Genomic DNA, 27,538 nt, shown 5'->3' on the forward strand with positions numbered 1-27,538 from the left:
GGTTAATTGACGGTTACGGTTAGTATATTTTTTAACCGTAACTAATCTGTTTTGACGGTTAATGGTTATGGTTTTTAACCGTTTTATACGGTTACGATCCGGTTACGGTCCGGTTACGGTTGAGAAACGGTCCGGTTACGGTCCGAAATACGGTTACGGTTAGCTTTTGGTCATGCCTACCCCAATCGACCTGCCCGAACGACACTCTATGACCCGCCGAACAATAATCCCTCGCCATGACGAGCCAATACTCTCATCGTGACGAGATAAGACTCCAATGCCTAACTCAGTCATCTCGTTCAACTGAGTCACCTCGCCCAACTGATCCATCTCGCCCAGCAGAGCCATCTCGCCGAACGAAGCCTTATCATTGATCCTGTCTCGCCAACAGATCCATTGCATCGAATGGAATCATCTTGTCGAAACCGTCTCAACAAAGCTCGCCTATCTCAACAACAGACGCCTTCCTCAACAACGTTCGCCTAGCTCGCGATATTAACGAAGCTCACTTAGCTCAATAAAGCTTGCCTATCTCAATTTACTGGCTCGTACATCTCCCTGCTAGACAACTTGGCTCCTCGCCTGACTGTCCTGCTCGTCACTTAACCGCCTAGCTCCAAAGCGCTTAACTCCGTAATACTTATCATTTAGCTTTCACCTACATAAACGGCTTGATCCTTTCAAAGGGTACGTAGATAACTTTTTACGAGGCCAACTATAAAATAAACAAACCTCTGTTCGTCCTGAGAACGACCTTGTTCTCGAGTATTCAAGGAAAGAAAGTGTTCACCCCAAAATTCCTTTTAGATTTATTGTTACAACTTAGGTACAAACAATAGTCTACTAACAAAATTAAGAAGTTATTGGTTCTCTCACTATTAACCATAACCACAACGTTTTAGACAATGATGGCTAGTAGTGTTATTAGAATTTTATACACGTAAACTGTTTCAACCACTTCATGTCGCTTGGAATCTTTCTAAAGCAAAAGTCCATTCCTGCCAGTGTTTGCAGCGATGGGCAGTCGCAGAAGATATTAAAGTTTTTAATAAAAAGTCTTTAATAGTAATAAAAATCTGCAAAAATTCCAAAAAGACTAAAAATGTTTACTTTCTTACTGTATGTCAAATATTATCATATCAAAATTTTATATTTGTAACAGTAAAAAGACGTTTTGTATATAAATATTTGAGACCTCTTAAGCTAAGTAATTTTACTATTCTATGCTTTAGTTAAAAAAATATTATAATGGTAGATTTTATGTTAAATCGCAACCACACAACCGGCCGCTGTCAACTAATAAAAAACTTCCGTAAATGCACCCATTTCCAACCGTTTTACAAATAATATAAATCAAATGATAATGGTGTGAAAGTGCAAGCACTCGCTTTTTCAAATTTATGTAATATGCACCCCCACACCTGCTAATTTATATAAACCAATCCAGCCCTGAATGTATATGAAGATCTCAGATCTTCTTCTTATTTTTCTTAGGTTAAATTTGATCTTAAATGACGGTGGTAGGAGTCTCCTCTTTCTCTGGCAGCGAGGTGGCGTGGTGGTTTCGCTAGCTGATGCGGTTCTGTGGCTTCAACTCCGGCTAGGTGAGGTGCTTTCTCGGCGGATTTGCTAGTTGAGGACTCTGGCATGATGATCTTGGAGGAGACGGCTCATGGCTTGAGGTCTGAATGGGAGTGTGATTTGGCTTCGGTGCAGTGACCTCAATCGGAGAGAGAGCACGGAACGAGGCTACTACTGTTGTTCTAGATCAGTTATTAGCGTTCTGTAATAGAGATGACATATTCGAAAGGAATGTTAGAAGTAGAAACCTTGCGCCATTTCAGATACATCCCTTCATTGGTAGTTCTTATGTGAAGCGTGTCTTGAGTGGTGTTATGATCCTTTTGAAAAGGTCAGTGAAGTAAAGGTGAAGAACTTAAAAGATTTCATTAACCATGACTTGTAAGTATATGAGACAAAGAATAATTTCCAATCAAGATTGTCATTATACTCTGTATTAATGTAATTTTGGTGTGCACTAGAATTCAGCAACTCATCTGCTAATTTCTACTTTCGGATTATGACTCCAAAGGAGATGTGGCCAAAAAAGAACCAAAAGTACGGCTGGTTGATGGACAAGGTAAGTATATTTCTATAGATTACAGTAAAACTTCTATAAATTAATAATGTTTTTTTTTTTTTGGTAAGTGAACGGGAAACAAATGTCTCCCGTTATTTATTAAAACTTAAAAAAAACTAAACCACATGACCCTTCTTGGGCGAACTATCCCACCATTATCATCTCTCCATAAGGAGTCTATAAATTAATAATGTTGGGACTAGCAAATTTTATTAATTTAGAGAGGTATTAATTTATCGATAAATTAATAATTATTAATCTATAGAAAGATTTTACTAATTTTATAATTTTTTAATAACATTTCTATCTAAAAATAATTTTTTTCTTTATAAGTAATATCTTTTAAAAACTAATTACAAGTAGAGAAGCAATTATTAAGTTTAAAAAAACAACACAAACTTTTTTCGAATAATAGAGTCATATTTTATTAAATTTTTTACATAGAATATTTTAAATATATATCATAGTAATTCAAATATGACATATATAAATTTATATCATATATATATTGATAAGTTTATACAATTATTAATTTATGATATCGATGTGACCATATGTTTATATGAGATTTTCAAAAAAAATATTATCTTATTAATTTATCGATTTATGTCATATTTTACACTGGTCCCAACTCGGGACCGGAAGAATTTATTAATTTAGAGAGGTTATTAATTTATAGAGTATTAATTTATAGAGGTTTTACTGTATATTTAGTCTATGCTCTGTTCCTCTTTGCAGCGTGATTTAAATCATAAATTATTGGTTTTTTCAGCATATGTGGCCAATCATGCATTTTCTTAGGAGAAGGTCCATGCAAACCCCATCTCCTTATCTGAGTGATAGGATTTAACATTTATTGATCCGTGGTTTGTGAAAAAGTGGTATGAAGATTATAAGAAATTTGACACCGACAAGGATTGGTTTTTCACTGATGTATATTACAAGGTGAGGTTTTGTACAATGTCGATATTGATGAATTCATTCTCAATGGTGGGCTTGAAAATGTTGATTCGAGTTATAAGTCGTTTTTATTAAAGTGCGTCGAGGAAGGAAATCCGACTGCAAGATACGTGGAATCATTGAGGTTATTGACTCAAGAAGGTCCATTCAAAGAAGCTGATATGCTTAGCGGCCGCGTTGAAAATTCCGTTTATGCACATTTTGCGTATGGTATATATACTCCTCATATGTTGTGGATCTTTCTTTGCGCTTGTTTCTTTGTGGAATCGCTATCAGAGTTGGTTCGTTAAAGATTTCAAATCTTAATCGATAGCTGTTAAACAATATGATAAGCATGTTCAACCTATGATTGATAGTGGATTGGGTATTTTTGTGACATTTGAGCCTCGGGTTAGAATTTGAATGATCCATCTCCCTTAATATTTTGAGGTTGAATTTGCTTACAAGGTTGATTCCGAATTGACTGGTCGTGTTTTTTTAAGGTATTGATTTGATTGCCGGAGTTAGAGCAATAAGATCAACAATGTATGTTCTTCCCATCTCTTTCTGATATCGATACTCTGGTGCTTTTAGAAGTAACTCTAAATCTGGTAATTTCTTCTGCAGCAGATTGCCAATGTATGTAAACTGAAACTAAGACTTGTGCAAATGCGTGTTATTTTGATCTTTGACTTTTTTTTTTTTTTCCATTGCGCATCTTGAAGGTGTGATAAACGACATGGATCGTGTCAAACTGGTATGATCACTTTTATGTGTTACATCTATCCCCAACTCATATGCTTTCTCTTATAACAATAAATTTATTTGGAGCCAAACACTTTTGAGAAGCGGTCTTCATGTGGTCAAATGGTTTAGCTCGACTCTTTTCAAAAAACAAAATTCCTCCTCATGGCTTCTTTAACAATGGAAAATCAAAAATTTAACTAAAAAAAAAAAATGGATTCTTACTATTGGTGATGGTCTAAGGCCCATAAGCCCTTAAAATGAATATAAGGACACATACATTATATACATATGCTGATCTAGAAACATATTTAAGGGATGTTATTGGTTCATAATTTACAAAGAATTTTGATGACTTTAATAAAATAAATGGAAGTAAATATATTAAAGATTCAATACTATTTTGTTAGAGAGTTTTTTATAATCTTGTTGATTAGTTTTTTCATAATCTTGTAAAGTTTCCCAAACAATCTCTTTATTTTGATGATATTTTTCATTACTTTATTTTGTGAAGAAAAGTGTAAAAAATTATATATAAATAATATAATAATTTAATTCATTAACAATCATAGATTCTTTTGTTTTAATTGTATAACACAAAACTTTTAATGACTTTATAAAAGTATGAATCTAATAACTCTAAATTTATGAAGATTTTAGATTATTTTATACAAATCTTAAATTAATAACACCAAGCTTTAACAAACTTTTAGAAAATCTTGATTGAATAACAATAGATTCTACAGAACATTTAAAGTCACTAAAACTCTATTTAAATCAAAAACCAATAACACCCCCTTAATATGGGACACAATATATTTAACGTATAAGTTTTTAATCTAAAATATTATATTCATTTATTAAAAGACATGTAAATGAAGCAAATTCATTTGATGTGTTAATCAACCATTGACTATAGTACTCTATATAAACATAATTCCTTTAAATAATCAAAAAAAGTAAAAGAAGAAAATAGATTAATATAAATAGAAAACATTTATTACTTGAAATCAGTAAAATGAAAGAAAATAATAGCCAATTGACTAAAAAATTAGTAGAGGATACTAGTATTATGGCCCTGCTATGCAGGTACAAGGCATATGCCAATTTCCATCATATATCTAAATATTTTTTACTTTAATACTAGGTTATAACCCCCGCTACGCGGGGTTTACTTTTATTGATTGTTTTAATATATTTTTGGGCTTAGTAATCAATTAATTACAACAATGTTTCATTTTTAAAACTCTTTATAGCATAAATGTTGCTTTATTTATATTTTTAGTATCATTATGTTGGTTAAAAAAAATTTTAATAAAAGAAAAGCCTATAGGATCAAAGTTGGTATTAAACATATTACAAATATGATGTGTCAAATTTTACTCAAGTATATAAAAAAACTTCAAAATTTTCGTGATAAAAATTATCTAATATCCGAACATCAAACTTGAACATGAAAAATTACCAATCAAAATTTAAATAAAAATAAACAAATGAATAAACTTACACATGTTACATATATATATATATATATATATATATATATATATATATATATATATATATATATATATATTGTATACCTTTTTTTCACATACCTCTTGATTGATTATTCTATTCAAAATTTTTATTTATTTATCCCAACTATATATTTTCTATTTTTCTTGCTTCAATTTATTGCCATACTTTCAATTTTATAAATAATTTATTTTAAATAAAAAACCGAATCAAGCCAAACCAAATTAATCCAATCCGAATTAAAATGTACCAAAATGAGTTTGATTAGAGACTTGATGTTTTATTAAAATCGAAATAACCGAATCAAATTTAACTCGACATCAAACTAAAATGCCGACCCTTAATTGTGATTAAGAAGGGATATTGGCAAATTTGGTGAGACTAAAAATGATATTATTTTATATATTCTAATAACAAAATTTTACATTTATCTTTTTTGCATATATTTTTTAAGCTTATATTTTTCTCGTTTCCATAGATAGTTTTTTTTTTTTTTTTTTTTTACTTTTTTAGAAGTATCTTAATTTTCTATTGATATTATTTTATATATTCTAATAACAAACTTATACATTTTTTGTTTGCCCATATGTTTTTTGTTAAGTTTACATTTTTCTTGTTTCATATATATATATATATATTGTTTTTTACTTTTTATAAGTATCTTAATATAGAAAATTATTAGAATCTAAAATTGCTAATTACCGAGATGACTAATCGTGATTAGTCTTTTAAAATTTTGTGGACAGTTTGAGAAGCTTATAACTTCGACTTTTATGTAGTATAGAAGCTAGTGGTTTCGACTTAAGCTATGAAATCTTCATAGCTTTTAGAGCTTCAAATTTATAAAATCATGGTCTCTAAAAACTCCAAATTTATGAAGCTTTTAGATTACTATTTAGTATTTACAAATACATAACACAAATAACATCAAGCTTTGATAGAGTTTTGATAAATCTTAAATTGAATAACAATATAAAATAATAATATTTAAATCTTCTCTTTCATACTTGTCCTCTTATTGATGATAATTAACGTGCTGTGTAAAAATGTTAACCGATGAAGTGTCTAACTGCGATTGGTCATTTAAAATCCTAGATGGACGGCCTAAAGAGCTTATGGCCTCGACATTTATATAGTATAGAATAGAGAAATAAATCAAAAAGTATGTAGCACAAAAAAAAAATCAAAACCGCATAATAGTAAATTCTTTTGAAACTGAATACTAATTGTGTTGTCAAGGTTCAATATTTATAGTTTAATGTCTAGGGTGAATCGTCATAGTTACCTTATGTAATTTTATATTTTTTAATTAAAAAATTTTCGAATAAAAATATATTCGCTGCATAATAATATTGAAATATATACTTTACATTTTTCTTATTTCTATATTTTGTTGTTTCAAAAATGCACATTATAAAATTCATAATATTTAAATCTTCTCTTTCATACTTGTCCTCTTATTGATGATAAAAAGATACTCAAAAATAATACGGACAATTACCAAAAAAAAAGATACAGTCACGTGCTATCTTTAATATAACTGTCATCGTAATCGGTTAGAGTTGGCAAACAAACACGCCAAACTTTGGTTTCTGAAGAAGCCTTGCATGGTTAAAAAGATAATTCAAAAACATAGAAGTCAAATTAATCAAACGATTATAATATATAGAACCCGATATATAATAATTTTTTTTTTAAATACGATTATTACTTCTCTTGTTCTTCTTCTTCAATTTATAATTCTTTTCCCTTTTTTTAATTTGATTTCTTTGCTTTCTACATGCGAACCACTTTTCATGCATATATTTAACATTAAAAAATTAACATTATCCAAACAAGGAAATAATTTGAAAGCTACATAAATTTTAGGATCAATAATACCTTGTAACCAGAAATACAAATCAAACAGTCTAAAATCACCAAAACTAAACAATATTTGTTTATAGTTCATAGAGAAATAAATGAAAAAGTATGTAGCACGAAAAAAAATCAAAGCCGCATAATAATAAATTCTTTTGAAACTGAATCCTAATTGTGTTGTCGAAGTTCAATATTTATGTTTAATGTCTAGGATAAACGTCATAATTACCTTATGTGATTTTATATTTTTTAATTAGAAAATTATAAAATAAAAATATATTCGCTGCATAATAATATTAAAATATATACTTACATTTTTCTTTTTTCTATATTTTGTTATTTCAAAAATGCACATTTTTCTTCTTTCAATATATTATTTTTCTTTTCCTTTTTATTAATATTTAAGTATAGAAAATATTAGAATTTAAAAATGTTAATTAACGTGCTGTGTAAAAATGTTAACTGATGGAGTGTCTAATTGCGATTGGTCGTTTAAAATCCTAGGTGGACGGCCTACGGAGCTTATGGCCTCGACATTTATATAGTATAGAATAGAGAAATAAATCAAAAAGTATGTAGCACAAAAAAAAAATCAAAGTAGTAAATTCTTTTGAAACTGAATACTAATTGTGTTGTCGAGGTTCAATATTTATAGTTTAATGTCTAGGGTGAACCGTCATAGTTACCTTATCTAATTTTATAATTTTTAATTAGAAATTTTTCAAATAAAAATATATTCGCTGCATAACAATATTGAAATATATACTTTACATTTTTCTTATTTCTATATTTTGTTATTTCAAAAATGCACATTTTTTTCTTTCTATATATTGTTTTTCTTTTCCTTTTTATTAATTTAAGAATAGAAAATATTAGAATTTAAAAATGTTAATTAACGTGCTGTGTAAAAATGTTAACCGATGAAGTGTCTAACTGCGATTGGTCGTTTAAAATCCTAGATGGACGGCCTAAAGAGCTTATGGCCTCGACATTTATATAGTATAGAATAGAGAAATAAATCAAAAAGTATGTAGCACGAAAAAAAAATCAAAGCCGCATAATAGTAAATTCTTTTGAAACTGAATACTAATTGTGTTGTCAAGGTTCAATATTTATAGTTTAATGTCTAGGGTGAACCGTCATAGTTACCTTATGTAATTTTATATTTTTTAATTAAAAATTTTTCAAATAAAAATATATTCGCTGCATAATAATATTGGAATATATACTTTACATTTTTCTTATTTCTATAGTTTGTTATTTCAAAAATGCACATTTTTCTTCTTTCTATATTTTGTTTTTATTTTCCTTTTTATTAATTTATGTATAGAAAATATTAGAATTTAAAAATGTTAACTAACGTGCTGTGTAAAAATGTTAACCGATGAAGTGTCTAACTGCGATTGGTCGTTTAAAATCCTAGGTGGACGGCCTAAGGAGCTTATGGCTTCGACTTTTATATAGTATAGATTTGAAGAAAGTGAGTAGATGAAAGTAGAAAGTTGTGTTAGAGATAGTGGATTACGAAGAAAATCATATCGTAATTTTTTTTTTCAATTAGATTTAAAACAGAATGTTATTAAAAATACTGTATGGTTTTATTGTTTTTATTTTTGTTTTCATTACGGTGGTTTCTTCAATTAAAGTGGGAGAGAGTTTGGAAAGGTGATAATTTTGAAATCGTGGGGAGGAGTGGTTGCTAAGAAAGTGGTAAGATTTTGTTTTTTGTTAATTTTTCTCAAAAGTAAAAGAATTAGATTACGAAAGTGAAAGAGCAAAATTTGAGAGTTTTGTCACGTGTCAGATAGAAAATATTGCAGTTTTTATTAAAAAAACTGTTGATTTAGTATAAATAGATATATGTGGATACACCAATTATTCCATCTCTACTACAAAGTATATAACAAAGTTTAAAATTATCAAATTGTGTATAGGGCACGTGCCTAGGTTATACAGAGAAGAAAAAGAAGCATCCACACTACACCGAAGAGGAAGATAATATGTCGACGTCTAGGTTTGAAGAACCTAACGACGAGGAGTATGCCCGTCGGGTTGAAAGTTACTGGCGCCAAGTCTATGAATCCGATGTATGTAAATCCTTTAATCTCCTTAATTATTTTTGTGTTTAGACTTTGATCGATGATTGTCAATTTGGTGGAGATTACTTGGATCTATGTAAAGTATGATCGATGTTTGTGAATTTTTGGTTGATAGTGTTTCGACATCGAGGGTGTCAGAGCACCACCATGTATGGAAATGAATGGATTGATAACCTTCAACTGTCTATCCTTTGGGTATCCTGATCGTCCCTTGGTCAACCGTTATGCTAGATTGGGTCTTCATCGTTACAATATGAAGGAGGTATAAACTAGTCTCCTGGGTCTGTATATATATTTGTTACCATACCACAGTCAAATTTGTTTTTTGCAGGGGACAAACTTCGAGCTCGATTGTCTAATCAAATTCAACAAGCGGTGCATTGGTGCTTCTTCTTACTGGATAACTTTGGCTGCACGCGATACAGTTGCCCGCAGTCCGATGCAAACCTTTCAGGTTCAAGTTGATGAAAAGCGCGCTCGTCTTTTGGATTTGACGTGTTCTATTGCTAGAGTTAAAGGTAACTAATTAAGAGTGGCTGAATTGTTTTATATTCAAGTTGAGTAGAGTACTGATTGAATAATGTTGCATAGGAGAGACCACCACCACGGCGCCCTTCTCATCTCACAACGATTGTGTGGTGGATGGTAGATTGCCTGATTGGCCCGTAGATGCTTTCGATGGTAGCCAACGGTTTTACTTGGTAAGAACTGTTTCCACACATCATCAGTTTTTTTTTAGCGAAAGAAATTTGATATATGTAGTTATTTTTTTACATGCAGGCGGAGGGATCAGAGTTGCTGTACACACACTGGATTCATTTGTACCTGGAGCTTGCGGTTTGTAAAACTCATATGTCGATTTCAGATGTAGGTCTACTGGATTTTGTTTTTTTTTGCATATCAATGCACATACCACTGAGTGTTACATGTGGTTTTTGTTTCAAAACTGTTGCTGTTGCTGTTGCAGAAGGATCTCTCCAAGTTGAAGATTGTGAAAGTGGCAATAGAAACTACTGAGGAGGAGCCTCTAAAGGCCAAAAATTCAATCCTCTACATAGCTTTTAAAGGATTGGCCACTGGTGGTATTGGCGAGCATGTTGAACGCAAAGCTATCATTAAAAGTGGCATCGGTGAGCATACAGGATTCTTGTATCTCAAGGGTAACTTGTGCAGGGGAGAAGAAGAATTGACTCCTATGAGTGTGGTAGAACGCTGTATCCAATATCGGGACCGCTTACTCACCGTTTAGGCGACGATTTATGGTGGATCGGATTAAGTTGCTTTCCTTTTATGCGGTGTAATAACTATTAATGTTTGACCAAGTTGTTTTGTGCGTTTGGATTTGATGTTCTTAATGCGATGTGTGTGTTTTAAAGTGTATTGCGACAATAACTTATGTTTTCATGTGTTTAATGTAATTTTAAAAACAATATTATATAAATTTCTTAATTATAAAGGATTGTTGTTTTTAAAACATTAAATAGTCATAAAACTAGTCTCCGATTAATTCCGTATAACTTTTGATTTTCTTGATAGGCGCTAGGCTCGCCTTCATCGTTCGATTAGCGTCTAGCGTTTTTTTTAACAAGGGTTAAGATTGTTAATATTATTAGATTAAATAAAAAGAAACACATTTATAGAAATCTTAAGTTAATATCTATAATGTTGTTTGTAGAACATGTATGATGCTTCCAAGTTTAAAATACGGCCACTTGTTGATGTTGATAGATTGGATGATGTATATTATCCTTCTAGATGAAATTGCAACAACATTGTAATCTGTAAGATACCAGAAACTAATTCCTCGTATTTTTTTTCTTTTGCAATTTGAATTATATAAAATTTTGGTATATGTTTTCTAATCAAAGAACTTGTGGTCTAGTGGTATACCTAGGTCCATCCAAAAGATTATATGATTTAAGTTCCCGTAGTTCGACATCTTGGAGCGGGGCTTAATTTAATCGTTCTAGTCTACGGCCTACGGAATCTTTCAGACCAAAAACGTTAAGACAAAAATATCATATAGCTTTTGTCCTTAGGATACACAAACAAGACAACTCCAGACATCAAAACAAACTATCCAAATTGTTTACAATGAAATTTTTCTTTGTTTTTAAGGCTTTGAATGAGAATTAGGCTTTCTCACCATAACTATTTTCAATCAATGAACGACAGGTTTCAACGGATGAGCTCTCAGCTTTGACAAATCCAGACCAGCATCAAGCTCCTCGTCCAGCTCCCCGATAACACCTCTGATGAAAGATGACACAAAACTTTTAATAAAACAAAAAAAAAACAAAACAATTGCAGTGTTAGAAAATCACTGATGCTGGAGGATAAGATTTACATGTTGTCGCCTCTGATAATGTACAAACCCAACACATGTTGTTGTACTCCTTCCTGAAAAGATGAAGACAGTAAGAGGTCTCAATCTTAATTCCAATATCCATCATTTTAACAGAATTCTGCTGCCTTCACACCAAAAACCTCCAATAACATTGGTCTAATGAAGTATCAACATGACCTGACATACTCTTAGCGCAAACAAGAAAACAGACATGAATCAAACCTTTAAGCTTCTTGTGAAAACAAAAGGTGATCATGTATACACACTGCCAATATACATTTGACTCACCTAGCACTAGCTAAAGCTTTTGACAAGTGAACTCACAATATTTTTCATTCAGTTATAACATTTGAAGAATACCAACACTAAATCTGTTACTGTGTAAGCTCCATCGTCATATATGTAATGGTATCCACACTATCTGATTTAGATACTTCCATTCAGAGGCCAATTATTTCTTTATTCACTATTCTCTCACCAAACAAAGTAGAGACAAGGCCTATCTTAAATATCTGAATATGTTTGTTCCTCAATGTTCTATTGAAAAGATGGCACTACACAACTAAATCAAGCAATGTACATTACTAGCAAGAATGTACTACCAATTAAATGGCCAACACCAGACGATGAAAGAAGCTTTGACAATAAACCAAAGTTAAAATAGCATCCTACTGAGCTAGTACATCTATTTTTCTCGTTTTAAGCGATCACTACACACAAAATATGGAGACATTGAGAACTCTACTACATCATAGCCATTCATGGATACAAACTAACAAGGTTTTCAGGTCATACACTGGCTAATTTACTTGAACAAAAATGTCTTTGCACCCATTCAATTTGGTAACATCGAAAAGTTCAGATAAATTACTTAAAAACAAAAATCAGAAGCTAACCTTAGTGGAAAACACGCGTTCATGAGATTCATCAAGGATTATATTTGTAGCTTGGTCAAAACCTTTTAGAACTCCCTGAAAAAATATAAACAAATCGACAATGTTTACTAATATACATTCTTTAACATAAGGAGTTCTCAACCAAATAGAGAGTATAACATACCACAATGTTGCGTCCATCATTTGTAATCACCGAAATAATCTCTGTAACCCCAATCAAAAGATAAGATTTTTAGACAATTCATGTGCCAGAACATTAACAAATCAATTCTGAATCTTGCTTAATGACAAAAAAGACTAACTTACGATTGACAAGATCCTCAAGTCCAGTATTTGTTGCCATGTAAACAGTCCAGAGAACTATATGACCTGAAATTACTAAAAAAATATTAGACTAGGAATTTCATCGAACACTTGGTGGGCATTATTGATGACAACAAAAAATCAACAGATTTTGTATCTCTCTCGACGAGAGATTTCACCAAACCTTACATAAACCCAGAATTAGAAGAAACAAAACATAATTTCACATCAGAAAAGAACCAAATGTAAAATTGATTCTGGTTTCTATGAATTTCACATCGGAGGGTTTCAAGGGTATTCAGAAGAAACGTATGAGGAAGACGAAAGAGAGAAAAAGCTCAAACCTTTGTTGCTTTCGAATCTAAAACTCGTTCCTTGACGGAGATTCTGATTGGTAAAAACCCTAAAAACCTTTTCCTCACTGTCCTCCGAAAACTCTCCGGCGTGTCGTTTTGCTTAGATGTGTAGGTTGAAAGAAATTGCTAAAAGAAATACTCAAACCCAAACCGACATTTTCCGGTTTAATTCATCAATTTTTCCCCAAACCGAAAATTATGAAATATTTGACCTGAACCGAACCGAACCGAACCGTTTAACCCACCAAGTAGGCTTGTGCGTTCGAGTTTCGGATCGGATTCCGTTCGGGGTTTTCGGATTCGGATAAGAAAGTTTAGTATTCATAGATGTTTTATGACTATTCGGTTTGGATTCGGTTCGGTTTTTTGGGGAAAAGAAAAACTAAAAATATGTTTAATTTTGAAAAAAACTAGAATTTAATCCGCAGTACACCGTGGAGCTATATTTTTTTAAAAAATGTAATGTTATTTTTTAAAAGATTAACTGAAGATATATCATATTAGTTTGTATTTTTAAATGTAGATAAATGTAGATATCTATCTATGTATTATTTAGTGTATGATTACTATTGTTTAGGTTTCAATTTTTGAAGTATAGATACGAAAACATACATTTTTTAAGTAACGATGTATGGTCAATTTTAAAATTTTGAATATTTTACTCCGCGGTATACCGTGGGTCGATTTTTTTATAACTAAATTTTTTAAATTTTAAGTTGTATTTGTTTTGTTAATATTGTATGTTTTGTTTTGTGTTTAAGGTTGTATAACTTTATTTTGATTGTTAATTTTAGGATTTCATCCGTGATATACCGTTCTTTATTAATATCGACCCAAACCCGTCATCCCATATAAACCCGTCTATATTATCCCGTTAGCTAAATTATTAGTGTTATAAAATCCAAAAAAATAAATTATTATTGTTATAAAATCCAATAATTTTAGGATCTCACCGTGGTATACCGTTCCTTGAATGATTTTAAATTTATACTACTAATATATATTTTAAATTTATCATATAAATTATATGATTTTTCTATGTGAATATTTTGATTATTATAAATTAGTAGTTTTATTGTTATGCAAAATGTTAATATAAATATTTGCTATAAATCGGTTTTATGCATATTTTGTGGAGTAAAATTCACATAATTTTTTTTTAAGATATATAGAAAGATTGTGTAGAGATTTTTAGAAACAAATTAGGCAAGATATCATTTGGTTAATATCTTTTATTTAAATTTTGTAAAACTAAATGATAAATGCCAATGACATGGACTCGTAAATAAGGTGAAACTCCAGGATTTATTTCATATTTGTACTTCAAAAATGTATATATAGATGGTATAATTTTGACAAATATAACTACAGTTCATTATTTTGTTATTTGAAACTTTTAGGTATAAAATAATAACTAAATACAACTAATATTTTCAGATCTATACTTTTATTTCTGATTTTCATGTATACTATTCGGTTTTCGTTTTGGTTCCAATAATCAGCCCCGGCTCAAAGGGGTGGGGCGGAGGTGCGACGGCCCGAAGGTTTTTTTTTTTAAAATTTACATATAAAAAGGGCCAAATATTTTTAAAAAATATCATTAATATGAGAATTATATTTCAAAAGGCCTAATTTTTATAAGAAAAATATAAAAACGCCCAAAATTTTTAAAATAACAATTTTCACTATAAAAAATCTACAAATTTTTGAAAAAATAACTAAATTTTCTTTTTATATAGAATAATAAGGCCAAAAAAATTTGTTGCCCTAAGTCTCCCAAATATATTGGGCGCTGCCGATAATTCGGGTAAAAATATTTAGAATCCGTTCAGGTTTTATACCTACTCGATTTGGTTTCATAACCGGATGTTTCGTTCCAATTCCGGTTCAGTTTTTAGATTTCAGGTTTTATGCCCAAGTGAAGAAGAGAAGAAGATTCATTGAAATTGATTACAAAATAAACCAAACATACGAAACAACTATAAATGTCTATAATAGACAAACAAAACAACAGTTACTCCTTATTAAACCGCAACAACACGAGTTTGTGTTATTGCTAAAAGTGAAACTCTAGTCACGTAAGATTGTTGCTACCAGATGATTCATCCAACGAACCACCTCTCTTCACAGTCACATACTTCTCAAAACTCGGTTCCATAAGATCCGCTTTCTTTGCGGTCGATGTGAATCTAAACCGGCTCGAATCAGAGCTCAAACAAGTGTTGTTGGTCATAGAGTTGAGATCAGCTACTGCTTCAACAATGGAACAAGCTTTAGTAACACATAAAGGCAGCGAAATCGCGTTATCATCGATACTCTTCCCATGAAAATTCTGAATGTCTTTCAACAACAATGCAGTGTAATTGTTATCTTCGTTTGATACCAAATCGAAATCTCGCGATTTCCTTAACGATCTGCTTCTGCTTAATACAACTTGAGGAGGTTTTGTAAGTTCTACAACCGCGGCACGACTTGGGCTTGGAGCTCTACTTGTTCTTGAATTAGGTTTCACAGATTCTATCATCTTCTTGGTGTTACAAGATCCAGCTTTCGACGAGTTTTGATCAATCTCTCCTAATGGATTCCTTCTATACGGTGATTGCTCCGCCTTTCTTGAATTACTCCGGCTTAGCGACGGAACATTATTCCCCGCTCTTGCCGGAGACTTCGATCTCGGAGACGCTGCAATTCTACAAGCGTCTCCGATGTTTCTCTTAACCGTAATTCGTTTTACCAACGGCTCTACTTTGTTACTCTTATCCCTCGCCGGAATCGTAACAAACTTTCCCGGTCTACTATTACTAGAATTTACCGAACTACCACACGAATTAGCGTTTGGAACCTCTGATCGTTTCGCCGGAGATCTACTCACTCGCCTACTACCACCACCACCGCCACCGCCATTTCCTCTTTCTTTGCTTCCCGATCGTTCTCTTTCTCTGCTCGGAGTTCGTCTTCTCCGTTCACGAGGCGAACCATTCACTCTCTCTACTCCACGGTGACGATTCCGCTCCATTCCGTCTCTCTCCTCCTCCGTATCGCCGCCGCGAATTCTCTCGTTCTGGTCAAAATCAAAACTTCTCTTTGAACCAGAGTATCTTCTTGTTTTAGCAGCAGAGTTGCTTCTACTTAGCTTCCCACATTGTATCAATATAGCATCAACTTCTTCTTTAGTACAGCTCGAGATTCTCACGACCGGTGTAGAATTCGGTTTCTCAGCCACCGGAGAATCTTTATCTGATTCAGTCTTCTTGGAACTCTCTTCATGGCTTATTCTGTGTTTTATCACCAAGACTTCTTCTTCTTGAATCAGTTTCTCAGATTTTGGTTCTGTTTCTTCCTCCAAAAGCTTAATCACTGGTTTAATGGGATCTGAGGGTTTAACAGTACAAGAGGTACCATTAGAGGGAAGAGGAGAAGGAGAAGGTTTCTTGCTGAGACAGCAACCCATTTTGTGCTAGGGAATTTTGAAGAACAGAGAGAATTTGAAGTAGAAGTGAGTCAAGAACAAGAGAGATTTTAGGGGAATGTTTTTGTGTAAAAAGACAAAAAGATTCAAAACTTCAAATTTTTTGAGAATATTACTTTTTTGTTTGGTAATGCGATTTGTGACAGACATAAGTCCTTATCAGAAAATATTCGAAATGGGCCCTTTACTTTCTGAAATTATGAAACGTGGGGTGAGATTGTAAGCTTTGAAGAAGATTGAGTTCAAATTGAAATTAATTTATTTTACTAAAGATAGTAATTTTGAAATTGGAGCCGTTATACACTGCAGTCAATGTCGTACTTATATATGAACCTTTTTCCCTTTTTCAAAGCAAAATTCTTTTAATAAGGTTTTAGAGTTTCAACGGCTATTTGCATGTTTGATGGTTTTGTTAGGTTACCAAAAGAATCTCTTCAAACAACTATGATGTTATAAATTAGGATATGACTAAACTAAATAAACAGTAGTGGTTTCTATTGAATCTATTTGATACAAATTTTCTTTATGTACAAATATTTTACTGAGTTTTAGTTTAGTGATATTTGTTGCTAATCGACTGTTTTCAACAAACATTAACTAATGAACAAACTTATGGTGATATGCAAATTCTTCATCTATATATACATTTTTGAATTATAAATATGAAATAATTCCTGAAGTTGCCAATTATTTACAAGAGAATATCATTGTCATAAATGTTTATCTATTAATTAATATTATAAATTATTTTTAAAAATATTTTAAAAAACATGGTTTCCAAAGATGGTAACAAACTGATTTTGTTTCTAAATTTGATTAATTGCTAATTTCTTAAAACTTCTCTACCTAATTTAAACATTAATATATGATTCTTCTTTCATTTTTATATGATCTTATATTTAATTTATTTTGAATTTATATAAAATACATATAATTGATAAAATAATATATATTTTTTTCTACATATGATGTGATTCAAATTACTCAATCGACGAAAAAAAATAACAAAATGCTGTTTAATTTCACGGGACATGGTTATATGGCGGGACGGGTTTGAGTCGATATAAATACGGGATGGTATACTACGGCTGAAATCTTAGAATTAAAATAAAAATATAATTATATAATTTTAAACACTAAACAAACCAAACAATATTAACAAAACAAATATAACACAAAATTAAAAGTTTTTAGTTTTAAAAAATAGACCCGCAATGTACCGGAGTAAATTTTTTAGATACAAAATAATATCAAATTATTATAATAGTTCATGATTATAAATGCTTGACAATATTAACATTACATTTCTACACCTACAAATCTTCTAAGTACATCAATACAACTTAACACATTTAGGTAACAAATACAACAACTCAAAATCAATACTTATATATTTCAACTATATTAATTATAATATAAAATAAACAAATGAGTAATAATTTTTTTAAATTGTGAATTTCAAAATTCAATAAATTATAAATTATTATATAAAATACATAAAATACAATTTTACCCTGCGGGTTAATTTCTAGTATCATCATATGTTCGGTGGAGGATCCAATTTTGTTTTTTTTTTTAATTATCAGAATTAACTAAAATACTAAAAAAGAAATGATATATATATATATATATATATATATATATATATATATTAGTCTTCTATATATATATGTATTAAAAAAATTTCTTTTCAGAAGTTTAAAATTTCTTTTGAGATAGTTTTTTAATCAAAAAAATTAGTCTTGTATCAAACTTATCAAACCCTAAACCTTCAATTTGGCCATTCTCTTAAAAACCTAAGAAAAGTTCATAATGTCTTAGAGTCTTTTCGCCCAAGAAAAGCACTAAAAGCAATATCTATTCATTCATTAACAAGGAACCGTACCTGCCAAAGCGTCATAGGGTTTGTAATTGGGGTCGTTTACAACGCCTGATCGCACTGTTGGATTTCCTTCTTTCCACTAGAAGATGAAAGCTAACATCCGTATCTATCTTGTGTCCAAAAATGAGGAAGATCTATCGATGGGAAGTCCTTCATCGGAAGCCAAACTTCTGACGCTTCTCTACAGCTCTGCATCTATAATCATCCAGAAACTCCTCTTTTCTCCGATTGATGCATTTTGCATTATTTCTCTCCCAAAATACTTACTTTGATTCCAGCAGGTCTAGAACCTAAAAACACTAAAACACATAGAGAAAAAAAGACTCAATAATCTCTATACTATTAAAAGAGAAGTACAAAAGTACTTGGATCGGATTAATAACAAAAAAAATAGAGCAATTGACCCGGAAAGATATTATTTTGATCTTTGAGACATAATTACAAAATATTAAACTCTGAAATTAATGACCATTAAGCATTAATTACGAAAAAGGAGCATTAATTACCTAACAAAAACGAGAATTGCGTTCATATTATAAATCGGCTTATGTGGCAAATATCTTAAGCTTAAATCACTCCCTTGGTATATTCTTCTAGGTCAAGTTTAAATCTTAGTTTAGTTCCCATCAACAATATACAAACGGCTTTGGAAATAAGATTATGCAAAAAACATCGTTGAGATCTTAATTACCTTTCTTTTGTGCAAGAATACCTAATTTATCGCCCAAACGATCTTACTTACTTTATTTTGAATTAGAATCGAAAAAAATCTCTATAATATAAAATTGGAGTATATATCAAACCTTTATCATATATTTTGTTGAGATCTTACTTCTTTTTTTTAATTGTTCTCTAATAAAAAAAAATCCTCGATTCTCGCTGTTGAATATACTTTGCCGAATAAACTTTGCATAAACCCTACTTTTGTTAATAAATGTGTTACCAGTATAAATATATGATCCAACCATCCGTATAAACACAAATCATTACCATTTTACTTTACTTCCATCAAACAAACTCTTTCTCCCAAATGGCTCTTAATAACGTTTTCACAAATCTCAATGGTATCAGATCTTTCAAAACAACCTGGCGAATTCAAGTCAAAATCGTTTACTGTTGGATCCAGTATACAAGTTACACTGGCGAGACTGTTGAGATGATTTTGGCAGATCTAGAAGTAAGACATCCTTTTTCTTAAACTCTTGCGTTATTATAATATTATGTTTGCATCTACGATTTCATACTTTAACCATATTATAATATTCAACTTTTGTAGGGTACTTTGATTCATGCCACTATCAAGAAACAACATCTAGCAAAGTTCAGCAAGTTGCATTTTGCCTTTTACAAATTTCTGTAAACAGCTTAACAACTTCTATAAGTTCACAAACCAATTTAAATGACTACTGTTTATATATTTCTTGCAAAACTATTTAATAAATCACTTTTATTAAATCATTGATTGATTTTAAAAAACACTAATCAATATACGAATAAATTTAAACTTCCATATATTTTATTCTCCCAAACCGAAACAGATATTCCAAGAATCAAATAACAAGAATACTTTATATATAGTTAGTAAAATATATTGTCAAGATCAAACATATTACTGTTTCCTGATATATAATATTAACATTCCTATACTATAATGAAAGATTTAGTTTTCCTAATTATTGTAATATCTAAGATATTATCTTTTCAAAAATAACAACGAACAAATCTATTAATATTAGTCAACTTGCTGAACAATTGTGCTAATTATCAAAAACCTAATTGTTTAGTCTTCCGTCTCTATATATACACACACAGCAACATAACACACTCATAAACAAAATTTCAAACATATATTGAAACCTATGGCTCCTACCACAGACTCGAAAAAAAAGTGGATATCCTATGTTATTAGCTTGGTTTAATCTTAATCTTTACAACTCTCAGGCAAGATGCTTAACATTTGATGAAATTCCTACTTTTTCACTTGGAATAAACAGGAGAAAAAGTTTCAACACAGGAGAAGATCATTTCAAAATGGGCGCACCAGGTATCTTTCCCCTTCAATGGATGCAAACGCAGATTTGAAACTACTTTTTCGTTTTATACGAGGTCCCAAATGCGATGAAGATCTCCGGACGTTTAACGGTGTCGTCTATCCAACCTACAAAGAAGTTTGTGAAGCACGTGGTTTGTTAGAATAATAACACATGATTCACTAATATGCTATTACTGCCATTGTCGTTTACTTAAAAATTTAGTTCTCCTCCTTTGCTTATTTCTATCTTCAATTGCTTAGTCAGCATGTTTTCTAAACATAAAATTCTTATTACTACTATGTAATAATTCAATTCAATTCAACTTTACTACTAAGTCTTACCTTATGCTCTTCCTTTAATCAAATAAATTTCTTTAAAGCATGTATTTACCTGTTCATATTACAATACCATCCAAACTAAACCAAATTTGCTAACAATACTTTCCCAACAGAGATTCAAATAAATGCATAAAATTCGTCTATCTCATATTCAGATACATCACCTGTTAAACTTAATATCAAGGCACTGATACTCATCAATGAAAACTAACTAAACCGATAGATTGAGGAATTATATACGAATTTCGTTTGACCTTATCGCCATTTATAAGTTCACTATTTGACAGTACAACAATCAGCACAAACTACAACCCAAGCTTCCTGTATAATAAAACCTATTTCACCTACTATAACAACTTAATTTCGAAGATGTATTATTAATTTGTAAGTTCTGAATTCGAATCGATTGCAAGTTATATAGATCTTATAGATGAAAAACATAATTTTTTCTTACCTCTTCGATTTTAATTCTATTAAATTTGCTTGCTAAGACAGAAATCGGAGATGCAATCTCTCAATTGATGGGTCTCTGGGTAATTTTGATTTCACTGCAGAAGAAGATTGAAGATTTTTTCTTTTTCGTTTTCTTTTTTTTTTTCCTGTTGTTGAACCGACACATATTAAATGGCGGTGCTATGAATTTCACGGCTCTAAGCCCAATTCCATAAATAATATGTCAACAGTTGGGTTTCAGATTGGGCCTTATTCATAACAATATCGAATTCAACACTTCACATACACATTTTCATATACACAATAAAACACACACAATATTAATAATCAAATCCTAAATACCTTCCCCGCGGTGGCACCGGGGACTCTTACCTAGTATACATTAGAAAGACCTATGAAATATGTTAAAATAATCACTTAACACATATCAAATATCAAACTAAGGCGAATTGCAAACGAATCGAACCTAATTCAGATTACTAACAAGATAAATTCAAGTGGAGTTAGATGACCCCTAAATTTAGTTCTTCGTGTGACTAGGATACAGAGACATTTGAGACTTATTTACACAAAAAAATAAACTACATCAACACTAAAAAAAATTGTGTGATTGGGGATACAATCCCACTAATATAGGGAAAACACTACTTCTACGTCTCCTTTCGTCTCTCTATTAATCAATACAAGTTTTCTCTAGTGTTAAACAATTTGCTTTCATCAAAATCAACATAAACTTCTTTCTGTTTTTTTACGCAAACTAATAGAACCACATGTTTTGACTCTACATGCAAACAAGATATGTAAATGGGTTTAATGGGCCAAACAACTAACAAATTATCTATATATACATTTTTGAAGTACAAATATGAGATAAATCCTGGAATTGACACTTATTTACAAGAGAATCTCATTGCCATAAATGTTTATCTATTAATTAATATTACAAATTGTTTTCGAAATTATTTTTTAGAAACTGTGGCTTCCAAAGATGGTAACAAATTGATTTTGTTTCTAAAGTTGAATAATTACAAATTTCCTAAAACCTCTCTACCTAATTTAAACATTAATACATGTTTCTTCTTTCATTTTTACATGATTTTTTTTTTTTTTTTGTCGTCTCACTTTTACATGATCTTATATTTAATTTATAAAATACATATAATTAATAAAATAATAGATTTTTCTGCATATGATGTGATTCAAATTTTTTAAAACGGACATATATCACTCAATCGATAAACAAAACATAAGTGTACAATGTCCCACATTGCTTAAAAAATTGGGCAATGGTTCATAGTCATACTATAAAAAGGACCAAAATGATTCTGAATATGGATGAGCGGGAAGCTTGATTTATAAGGCGTCCCCAATCAAAATTGTTATCCGGTTTACTCTGGTTCTTTATTTGAAAGAACTGAAACTTTTAAAAAATTTCAAAATATTATAAATATTTAAACTTTATTAAAAGTTAAATATTAGAATTATTTAAACTTTTTCTAAAGTTAAACTTTATAAAATGTTTTACATATTTATAAAACTAAAAATTCTATGAAGTTTCAAACATTTTAAATATTTGTACTTTATAAAACTTTTTAAGAAGTTTAAACATTATAAATATTTATACTTTATAAAAAGTTTAAAGTATTTATAATATTTAAGTTCTATAAAAAGTTTATAATATTAATAATATTTGAACTCTATAAGAATTAATATACATATATTATCGGAACCATTTAAATCAAACTTTTAAATTGACGCGAATTATATGTCTTTTAAATAATAATATTATTAAAAAGAAAATTAACAAAATACTGTTTAATTTCAAGGGACGAAGTTATATAGTGGGACGAGTTTGGATCGATATTAATACATGACAATTTAGCTCGGGTAAAATCCTAGAATTAAAAATAAAAATATAGTTGTATAATCTTAAACAGTAAACAAACCAAACAATATTAACAAAACAAATATAACCTAAAATTTCAAGTTTTTAGTTTAAAAAATTGACCCGCAATATACCGGAGTAAATTTTTTAGATACAAAATAATATTAAATTATTATAATAGTCTATGATTATAAATGCTTGTCAATGCAACATTATATCACTTCTACACCTACAAATCTTCTAAGTACATCAATACAAATTAACACATTTAGGTAACAAATACAACAACTCAAAAACAATATGTATATGTTTTAACCCCCGTTCGAAAACGCGGCCTCCGCGGCCGCCTAAGCGGCGATTAAGCGGTCGGCGAACGGTGGCCGCCGGGATTTGTCTAAATCGGGTAGTTAATCGGAAAAATCAAAATTTTTGTAGTTTATGGTTAAAGATTTTATTATATATGTCAGATCTATCATATTTGTACAAAAAAATTGAACAAAAACAAGTTAAAAATGATGTTTAATATATGAAAAACGAGCAGCCACCATTATTAGGGTTTGAAACTCGTCAACCTTATGTGAAGAAGATGATTGTCTAATGTCTATTTTACCCTTCATTAAAGAATAAGTCAAAACGGGAATTAAAATGAGATATGGGGACTCAAACTCGGGAATATAAGTACAGAATATATGCCGTAACCACTACACCAAACCAACTTTCAATGATATCTAAACAAATAAATTTTATATATACACACATTCAGATAAATGCCCTAAAACTAATCCCCGATTAATTTCCGTGTAATCCCCGATTAACCGATTAATCGCTAGGCCCGGCTCGAGCGCCCGACTAACGCCTAGCGATTTTTTGAACAAGGGTTTTAACTATATTAATTATAATATAAAATAAATTAATGAGAAATAATTTTTTTTAATTTATGAATTTAAAATACATAAAATACAATTTCGCCCGCGATGTACTGCGGGTTAAATCGTAGTGAATAGATGTAATAAGGAAACAATAATATTAGAGGGAGGTGAAGAAGATAAGGAGGTGACTTGGTAAAGTACTGACTCTGACACCATAATTGTGGTCAATAGGTCCCCTCTACACTCTTCTCTTTTCACCCGGCTCCAGTCTTGGAATTTCCAAAAAAAAAACTGACTGATTTGGTGAAATTTGCAGGTCATTTGTTAATAGCGTTTCGTACATAAAGATACTATCGCCGGAAGATGTGCAGAAAAAGGGTGAGCCTGGCGAAGGCAGCAACGGATTCTTCCCACAGAACCTGTCCCATTTCTAGGCACTGCAAATTATCTCTTCCTCATGTTTCGTCTACTTCTCTCAAAGTTGGACGATTTGTATGAATGTATCATTTCGCAAGTTGGGTGTTAGAATCTTCCAGGCCCTGTACTGAGCACTGTCTTAAACATAACATCCTTGTTTAGCTAATGTTTAACTCATATTGTCATCATTACTCTTCTTTTAGTATGTGATAATGCCCATTAGTTTATAGATTAAGCTATGGTTCCACACAACACATTCTGACGAATTGATAGGGGACTAATAAGTGAATCTAACTTTGTTCACATAATCAAATGATGTCAATAGCTTTTATGAAAACATAAGAAAAGAGTATATGTTGAAAGCAAAATCTTGAACCTTTTGTGTTGACATAGAGAAAAACAAGACCGGCTTTGAGACATCTAAAGATTCTATAACAAGACAATAATTAGGGACTGGATACATGAAACTAGGCCTGGGCATTCGGGTACCCGTTCGGGTTCGATTCTTTTTTTTCGGGTATCGGATCTATTCGGGTAGGGGGTCAAGACCCATTCGGGTATTCTAAAAATTCGGTTCGGGTTAGGTTCGGGTTCGGGTCGGTTTGGGTATTTTAATAAAAAAAGCAAAATATCCGAAAATAACCAAAAATACCCGAAATATTTTCGGGTTCGGGTCGGGTCCGGGTTTTTAACTCATATATACCCAAATCTAACCGAAATACCCGATTTCTCGAAAATACATTGGTTACTCTTTACCCAAATATAACCAAAAATATCTAAAATACCTAATATATTCGGATTTATGATTGTAATTTTAGGTATTTCGGGTATTATAAATATAAATATAACTAATATTTTTAGGTGTATATTTGTATTCGGGTACATTCGGGTATTGGATTCGGTTCGGGTTCGGTTCGGGTTTTTTTCGGGTAGGAGGTTAGGACCCATTCGGGTATTTTTAAAAATCGGGTTCGGGTTCGGTTCGGGTATTGTTCGGGTTTTTCGGTTCGGGTATTCGGTTCCGGGTATTTTGCCCAGGCCTACATGAAACAACCTCAAATTAAATTTATATACAGAAAGAGACTAGAAGAAACAAACAGAAGATAAAAAATGATTGATACTAGGTAAATCACTGCTAGACTATAGCAAAACGAAGAACCAAAAGTTCAAAAGATCGATCCAGAAAGAAAAATAAGGAACCTCATTGTTCCTCTGCATTTTTAAACATCAAGCTTTAAGCTATATTCATACACAAAGATGACCATAAGCAATAGAAACTAGACACTCCCATGCTTGAAAGCTATGCATACCAGAGATCATGATCAACGAGAATCATCCACATAACCTGCGACCTACTTTAACGGTCTCGCTACTAGCTAGTTCGAAAGATAACAAGAAACGGAACAAAAACTAGACACTGCCTGGAGTTTACAATGCTTGAAAGCTATTAAACCACACAATCCTGCAACCAAGTTTAGCTTCTCGCAAATCAGAAAGACCGCTTATCGACCTTGATTCCGTCTATGATGAAAACCATTTAGCTGTTCAAACCACAGATTGGGAGTCAACGAGTATATTCTGCGACCTACTTAAAGGGTCTAGCCACACTAGCTAGTATTCTATTAATGAAACAGAAACTAGACACTGCCTAGAGTTTACAATCCTTGAAAGCTATTAAACCACAATATGGGCCAATGAGAACCATACACACACATCCCAAGCCAAAAAAGACAGCTTCTCGATGTCAGCCCATCTACGATGAAACCATTAAGCTCCTAAACTAGTCACATTGGTGTCAACAATAGTGAATACATCCATAAACATATATAAACGAACATTCATAATCACACTTATATAACAAACATCCACTACAACTCATAAAGCAATGATACTTAAGTATATTAGGTTTAGATAAATCCATCAGATAGATGCAACATAGACAACATATAACAACGTAAATCATGATGAGATGATTAAGCAGAATCTGAATTCACAACCTCAAATCAAGCAGATTCCTTCACCGGAGCTGGAGCTGGAGCTGGAATCTTAACATAACCCAATTTCTTCAAGCTAGCAGCATCAGATTCATCATTCTCATAATCATCTTCTTCATCAAAATCAAAGCTCTGACGATTCACAACAAGAGCCCAAACAAGATACATAGTAGCAGCTGTTAAAGCACCACAACCAACACCGAACAACAGAGCGACGACGACGCTGAGAATATCTCTCGTTCGATCTCTAAACGAATTGATATTCTCAGAGATCAAAGGGAGGGAACGATCCGATTGGATCTGTGGCTTCTCGTGACGACGATTGACGAAGAAAGGAACGATGTGGTGAGGATTGAGACGACGGATTGTGAAAACGGTGACGAATCGAGTGGAGGTGAAATCGGATTCGAGGTTAGGGTTTTCTGGGGTTATTGAGAGGGAATATGAGGAGATGAGGAAGGTTTTGCAAGGACGTGCGACGGAGATGGTGGTGATTGAGAGAAAAGTTATGACGGCGATCGCAAATCGGAGGTAAGAGGATGGTGATGATGATGACGCCATTGTTATCGTCTTTGACTTCTTCTTCTTCTGCTGATTTTGAAGACAAACCTAACCCAAGAAGATTCGGTGAACGAAGAAGATTAAGAAGATTTTTTTAAGTTTCATGTTATTATGAAATAACCCCTTTATTTTTGTATTTGATCATATAGGTCCTTTTGTATCTTTTTGTTATAAAAGGGATAGAAAAATTTATTTGATTTAAATCCTCAACTATTTTATTTTGCCAATTTAAATCCTTTACTAGTTTATTAGAAATTTAAATCCTCAACTACAGGCATTACAAAGGATTATCTAAAATGCATTAAGTCCAGATTTCATTATTCCTCACATTAGCAAACAATAGATTTATTTCTCTATTTACCTAATTTTTTGGTGTGGTTAATTGTTAATTGATATGGATTTTGTCGAAGTTATACAAGTTCTAATACCACAAAT

General features: G+C 31.4%; 4 protein-coding genes and 1 long non-coding RNA gene across 8 annotated transcripts; 2 read left to right on the forward strand and 3 right to left on the reverse strand.

Moving 5' to 3' along the window:
* The first annotated feature begins 9,092 nt into the window (after positions 1–9,092).
* LOC9323026 (UPF0725 protein At1g02770) lies at positions 9,093–10,736 on the forward strand. Of its 2 annotated transcripts, XM_002886915.2 has the most exons (6): positions 9,093–9,288; positions 9,416–9,562; positions 9,632–9,818; positions 9,892–10,001; positions 10,081–10,167; positions 10,268–10,732. In XM_002886915.2, exons 1-6 carry the CDS (start codon positions 9,202–9,204, stop codon positions 10,547–10,549), a joined length of 900 nt encoding a protein of 299 aa, XP_002886961.1. In that variant the 5' UTR covers positions 9,093–9,201; the 3' UTR covers positions 10,550–10,732. The 2 variants fall into 2 exon arrangements, with proteins under 2 accessions (XP_002886961.1, XP_020891469.1); XM_021035810.1 differs by lacking the exon at positions 10,081–10,167 and having other exon boundaries at positions 10,268–10,736.
* A 564-nt stretch (positions 10,737–11,300) lies between these two features.
* LOC9323027 (sm-like protein LSM8) lies at positions 11,301–13,320 on the reverse strand. 3 transcript variants are annotated; one of them, XM_021034033.1, is made up of 8 exons: positions 13,191–13,320; positions 12,850–12,912; positions 12,707–12,747; positions 12,544–12,618; positions 12,115–12,201; positions 11,781–11,834; positions 11,648–11,700; positions 11,301–11,552 (listed from the first exon to the last, which is right to left on the reverse strand). In XM_021034033.1, exons 2-8 carry the CDS (start codon positions 12,884–12,886, stop codon positions 11,462–11,464), a joined length of 438 nt encoding a protein of 145 aa, XP_020889692.1. In that variant the 5' UTR covers positions 12,887–12,912; positions 13,191–13,320; the 3' UTR covers positions 11,301–11,461. The 3 variants fall into 3 exon arrangements, with proteins under 3 accessions (XP_020889692.1, XP_020889690.1, XP_020889691.1); XM_021034031.1 differs by lacking the exons at positions 11,781–11,834; positions 12,115–12,201 and having other exon boundaries at positions 13,191–13,316; XM_021034032.1 differs by lacking the exons at positions 11,781–11,834; positions 12,115–12,201 and having other exon boundaries at positions 12,850–12,921; positions 13,191–13,316.
* A 1,801-nt stretch (positions 13,321–15,121) lies between these two features.
* On the reverse strand, positions 15,122–16,857 carry LOC110230646 (uncharacterized protein At1g65710). Its single transcript, XM_021034113.1, has one exon. It carries the CDS (start codon positions 16,651–16,653, stop codon positions 15,277–15,279), a length of 1,377 nt encoding a protein of 458 aa, XP_020889772.1. The 5' UTR covers positions 16,654–16,857; the 3' UTR covers positions 15,122–15,276.
* A 7,439-nt stretch (positions 16,858–24,296) lies between these two features.
* LOC110224189 lies at positions 24,297–24,783 on the forward strand. Its single transcript, XR_002328907.1, has 2 exons — positions 24,297–24,362; positions 24,448–24,783. It is a non-coding gene; the product is annotated as an uncharacterized LOC110224189 (long non-coding RNA).
* A 1,560-nt stretch (positions 24,784–26,343) lies between these two features.
* Positions 26,344–27,164, reverse strand: LOC9324509. Its single transcript, XM_021035729.1, has one exon. It carries the CDS (start codon positions 27,101–27,103, stop codon positions 26,552–26,554), a length of 552 nt encoding a protein of 183 aa, XP_020891388.1. The 5' UTR covers positions 27,104–27,164; the 3' UTR covers positions 26,344–26,551.
* Between the last annotated feature and the right edge of the window lie 374 nt (positions 27,165–27,538).

The sequence above is a fragment of the Arabidopsis lyrata genome, assembly GCF_000004255.2.
Source record: "Arabidopsis lyrata subsp. lyrata unplaced genomic scaffold ARALYscaffold_2, whole genome shotgun sequence".
Lineage (NCBI taxonomy): Eukaryota > Viridiplantae > Streptophyta > Magnoliopsida > Brassicales > Brassicaceae > Arabidopsis > Arabidopsis lyrata.